Raw genomic sequence first — 6,000 nt, 5'->3', positions numbered from 1 at the left:
GGGAGAGAGTTGAGAACATGTGAACGATCCATCTGAAAAGCGTAGAACAAAGGGAATAGCTTAAGAGGCAGTACTCACTGTTTCTTCTCGAGCAGTCTCTCGAGAGCGTCCAAAAGAAGTCCAAGACCCTCATGTCCAAAGTTATTCACCCAGCTAAAAACAGGCAAAGATGAGAGGAACATGGTTAGAATACTGAAGAATCATTCTAGCTTAAGAAAGTACTGCAACCTCTTCAGCCACAAACTACAAAGAAAACAATAGGTATAGCTATATGTCGTATATTAAAAAGGACTGTATCAGTACATCTTATCATACCTTCACCTTGTAAACACCTGATGGTTTGATATGTATTGCTCACCAAACAATTTCCCTAGGGGTAAAGGTTAACTCAATATAAAAAAACTACACATTACTTGTGGTATAATTTTAACATGAAAAGTCAAATATGATGAAACATACTGTAAAGGGAAAACTACATTATCATTGTTGTTCTTGCAGGTGATGCCTAACAAACAGCTACATGTTGTTGCTAAACCAAGATAAATCGGTGCACTTTCACTTTTTTTCATCCCAAAAATGTATCAAACCACAACCACCAAATTGCAGTATGTACCACACCATGTGGTTTGTGTACTGTTACACCCCCAATATTAACAGTGAGACAAAATCTAATATCTGAATTGAGTTCAGAGCACAAACAGCTAGTCGATATCTATTGAAAATAATCACGAGCTTCTGACAAGTCAGTAAACAGCAGGGAATTACATGTCAGATTGTCATCTTATGAACAAACCCTTTAATGCCTGACATAATCACAGAGAGCCATAATATTATGATGCACACATGTGAGACAAATGTCTTACAAGTGCACAATGGTCCCAAGAACAATCTTAATTGTCGCTATGAGTTGCACATAACCTCCACTTAAGCACTCTAGTGTCTAAGCCATGAAATCCAACGAGAAAATAAAGCAATGCATGCAAGATAACACTAAAATCGATAATGGATCGTGAGAGATAATTGGCTATAAACCACAATGTATCTAGAGACAGTAAATGATCCAGAGGAGAAGACAGTGTCTCTGTCTTGAGTGGCGTGACGGGAGTAGTGACTGAGAGCAAAGGCAAGCAGACAGCGATCTCGGCTAGATTATATCATTAGCATCGCTTCTCCTCAGCTCTAAACTGTCAATAAAACAAAATACATGGGGCAATTTGTCGCATTAGAGGGCCATAAGTCAATGATTTATCTGCTCCTTTTTGACAATGATTCTGCACAATAATAGCGTGCATATTAAAGTCATTTGTATTGACTGTTAGGAGTGGGGGGCAGCCGTTGATTAGAGTGGATGTGCGTTAGCCTTGGGCTGTTGGCAGAGCTAAAGCCATGTTTTTCCTCTGATCCACAATGAAATTTGCACAGAATTACAAACACTCAAAGCCTGGCCACATCATTACTCAAAATTCATTACTGCCCCACTAAACCCAATTTGCAACTTATTACCATTTGCTGTACAGTATATTATAATGACCTGCTTTGTTAATAAAACAAAACAGCATAATGTTCAAAATTTATAACTGTCTGTTTACCGAACGCTCACGATTTAATGTCTGCCATCTATCTCTCATCACTTTTCAATGGTTTGTGGGATGCAGACACAACTAGATAGAGATAACAAAAAATGATATCTTGAAAAGCAATCTTATTCGTGATGCAAAATTACCATACTGTTCATAAAGCCAGCGAGTAAGGGAAAAAGAAGATTGAAGCCAATAAAGGCCATGACAAAACTGAATGAGAGCAATTCTGTGACCACTCATGCTTTAAGTATAGCAGACCACAACATTAGAACAAGAGGTCTGAACACATGAGAGGCGATAGAAACTGAACTGTTGACATGCAGTTTGACTCAGTGAAACACAAAAACAGTGTTAAAGAAAGAAATTTATGCCACACTCTGGTGTTCTCTAAAATATGCAGCAGCACTCAGATGAAATCAAATATCAAAATAAATCCCTGAATGCTTAAACTGCATGAGAAACTGCATGTTTCACCGGCATTTGTAACTCTGCAGCTAGAGTTACAAATTTCTGGAAAGGAGCGATAAAAATGGTTTAAAGACAAGACACACTTCAAAGAGTTCAAAGTGTTACTTCTGTGGTCAAAACATAATCAAAGAGACCAATGTCAGGCCAAATGCCTGCACTCCTTCACAGATGGGCATCCAATCTGAACCAAGGACCTGAAAATCTTTCCAAACTTTTGAGGCAACTTTAAATCGCAATACTAAACTGCAAGGTGACTTGGTCACAGCTGTAGACCCCCAACGCCCCCCCCCCCCCCCCCCGCCTCACATCCCATCGAATGAAAAATGTGGGAAAATGAGCAGTTCAAAAAAGGAAAAAAAAAAAAAAATGTGACAGTAAGGGATCAAGCAAAGTCAAAAACACCTCTCTTATGTGTTGTCACAAGCTTTTATCACACAAAGGTGCAACCATCTCAATCCAGCTGAGAAATGTAGTAGGTCGGTCCGGTTCCATCAATCACTCATGCATGTTGAAGCTGCATCATATGCCAAAAGATACTGTACTTTTTCTTATGTGCTTATTTACTTACTTATTTATTTTGGTAAGTCTTTCTGTTCTCTCTTGTGTATAAGTGCTAAAATGTGTTGTTCCATCAGCTTATTGCACATTTGTATATGTCTTTTTTCCCCCCTTGTGGACAGTACCTCTGTATTTCTGTCCACGCGTTGACTATCTATCTATCTATCTATCTATCTATCTATCTATCTATCTATCTATCTATCTGCCTGTCTGTCTGTCTATCTATCTATCTATCTATCTATCTATCTATCTATCTATCTATCTATCTATCTATCCATCTATCTATCTATCTATCTGGCTGGCTGGTTGACAAGGGAGGGAAAAAAAAAAAACCTGCCAGGTAGACAGAGCAATATGCAATATATAGACAGACAGAAAGAGAGATAGACAGACAGACCAACCCTTTTTGCCTACCAATCTGTCTGTCTGTGTGGTTTTATGTGTGTCTCAGCAGGAGTAAACAGTTATTCCCATTCTGTCAAATCAGCTCATCAGTTGCCTTTATTCTGCTGATGGCTGGCATCCAAGGATTTCATTAAATGAAGGGAAAGGGGACGACTTATTCGTGAAATATTGATGGGTATAATCCTCCAGTTAAGTGCCACCAAATTGTGTTACGTTCTGCAATCATGTACATTCCGCAGGCAAAATGAAAAATTCATAGTCCATCGAAGATTTTTTTTTTTTTTTTGAGATACACTTATTCAGCTGGTTAGATGTAATTAAAGTCTATTTTTTGTAGAGTGTGTCACACCAATGGAATACATTTATATGATTATATGAAATGATTATATAGTAATTATAATTGTCTTTAATCATGACAAAAAATAAAAGGGCCACTCAGACTCTTTATCACAGAAACAAATCCTCCATCCACTTATTGTCCTATTTTCAAGCCTGAAAATCTCAACAAATCAATGCTGGCTAGTTGTGGGGCTAAAATAATCATGGAATGTCTATAATTACGTGTGGGAGAGTTAGCTGGCTGTCATAAATATATCACTATGATGAATTTCAGAGCATGAAAAAGTAGGTGGTACATAAAACATTACAAGATCCACAATATTTCAGCAGTATCAACAAAATTTACAACAAATCTTGAGAAACTGCCTACATAATCCCTTCCAATTCAGATGATCATTGGCCTTTGCCAGACATATTTATAACAGGGTAAATGTATTCACTCTCAGGGTGTTCTACTGGGCTGAGAGAACAAGAATCATCAGCTACACATTCTTTACGTACCCTTAAACTTAGAAAAACTGCTCTCACTAATAAATGAAGACTACAGCAAAAAGCATCTGATTTGAACATTTTCAGTTAAAATTATTACTGCATTCTGCATATGGTAAGGCTCACAATTAACTCCTTATCACTGACCATAGCTTGCTTTGTAAATGTGTGGCTGGGATTCTCAATTAATCTTTGGGCCGTCCATTTTTTTTTTCAGTGTTAAAAGTAACAGCAGGCCAGCTGGGCTTGCAAAATAATAATTCACAGAGCATCAAGGCTCATGTCGGTTCTGTGCTGAGCATCATGTATTTCTATCATTACACTGTAGGTTTTTGTACAACTTTTAGACTGACAAAATCAGAAAAGATGCTGATTGAAAATTAGGCTAATATAAAACAATCATAAAATGAAAATGAAAAACTCAGTTACATATGATGTGATTGTATATATAATTTCATGTGAGTATGACAGTCCCAACGAAGCAGGAGTTTGAAGTGCACCTGCAGCAATCCATTAATGAATGACGGCTGAAACGGAAAGATTAAACTTGAAAGAACTTGAAAACTGGCTTTAGACAGGAGCAAGCAGTGAAGCTTATTTTCCACTAGCCTACTGGACTGCATGACGTTTTGTTAACAGCCAGTTCCACATTAAAGCATGACATATCCACGTAGGCCACTGGTGTACAGGGTTGACTGACACTGCATAATCAGAGCTGACCCTTGGTTTGTTTTTAAACAATCGGCCAAAGGTCTATCGTGCAAAGTTTTGGTTTTATTGACAGATGGCGTTTACACGTGGCACGAAAGTCCCAGAAAGACATCATATGACATTAAAAACAAATGGCGAACGATCTCTTGTTCTGAACCCAATGGTGGGTGAACAGATCTTGTTAAGGGTTAGTTTGCTGATAATGTTATTAATTTAGAACATGAGCAAGTTACAGGACATTTACTGGCTTGGATTAAAAATGGATTATTACACAAAAAATGACCCTCTTGTTTGAGTTTGGTACCCAGCTCTGATTGCATCATGGTCTAAAATACAGAATTTAGATGGCTCACAGAAACGCGTAGGATTTGAATGAGATATATCATTCCATCTCTTTTCTTTCTTTCCTTCTTTTTTAAAAGAGTTGATTCCCTACACCGAACTGAAAATTTCATTATATCCATTATTTTCCGTGCAATCCTTGAATTTACTTAAGGAAAGATGCTTTTTTCCCCCTTTCAGTATATTCTCTAGTTGTGCTCACACTGTTTCAGACAATACCAGGGCAGATCAGACACTTTAGGAACCATGACAGGAGCAACGATTTTGACAAAAGCCAGATGAGTCATCTAACATCATTTTAATTCCATTTATTTTAACAGGGCGCTGAAGCAATTGAACAGGGAGGTCTCAGGTGAGTCATGGCAACAAAAGGTGACCAGAGCAACTGAGCTTCACTGTAAAAATTTGTGATTCTCCTAAACTCTAAACAAGCCTTTTGGACCTGAAGCAATCCACCGGAGGCACATCACGATGTTCTAATGAAGCCATAAAGCTGAACATCCAGTCAGCTCCCTGAGGTTATATTTCGATAAAGAACACAAGACTTAAAAGGTTTATAAACCTCTTCCAACATATTGCAAATTATCTCTTCGGACAGATTTGTGAGTGCAACATAGGTAATTAGGTTTCCTGAAACCAGAGTGACTAATAATAGCACAATGTGAAAATACATGGCTCGGTCTATCAACCTATCTGTCTATCTATCTATCTATCTATCTATCTATCTATCTATCTATCTATCTATCTATCTATCTATCTATCTATCTATCACATTGGCACACCATTTTATATTCCAAGTTTAAACTTTTTCAAAACAAAGTTATTATTAATTTGAGCTGGGAGAAAGAATGGAGAGTGATTTACAGTGATTGACATGTTGCCACTTCCAAAACCATATCAACCCACCGCTCAGAGCGGCGACAGAAACAGCAGTGCAGATATTGGATTTCATTGTGTGGGACAGAAGCTAATGCCCCAGGTGGCGTGTTGGGAGGACAGTATTTGTGGTGTCAGCACCCTGTGTGACGCCATTGCCGCATTCCTCAAAAGGTGGGGGAACCAAGTGACACTGTGGACCATTCAAAGGAGCCGCTGTTCCCTCTAATGG

General features: G+C 38.1%; 1 protein-coding gene across 1 annotated transcript in view; it reads right to left on the bottom strand.

Moving 5' to 3' along the window:
• The window catches only part of diaph2 (diaphanous-related formin 2), a 333,165-nt gene that overhangs the window by 243,394 nt on the left and 83,771 nt on the right, over positions 1-6,000 (bottom strand). Inside the window, exon 7 of the mRNA XM_030765467.1 lies at positions 79-153. Coding sequence (XP_030621327.1) covers positions 79-153 — 75 coding nt within the window. The remainder of the gene's footprint in view (positions 1-78; positions 154-6,000) is intronic.

Source organism: Chanos chanos, chromosome 2 (genome assembly GCF_902362185.1).
Source record: "Chanos chanos chromosome 2, fChaCha1.1, whole genome shotgun sequence".
Lineage (NCBI taxonomy): Eukaryota > Metazoa > Chordata > Actinopteri > Gonorynchiformes > Chanidae > Chanos > Chanos chanos.
This window is presented reverse-complemented; position numbering and strand designations above follow the sequence as displayed.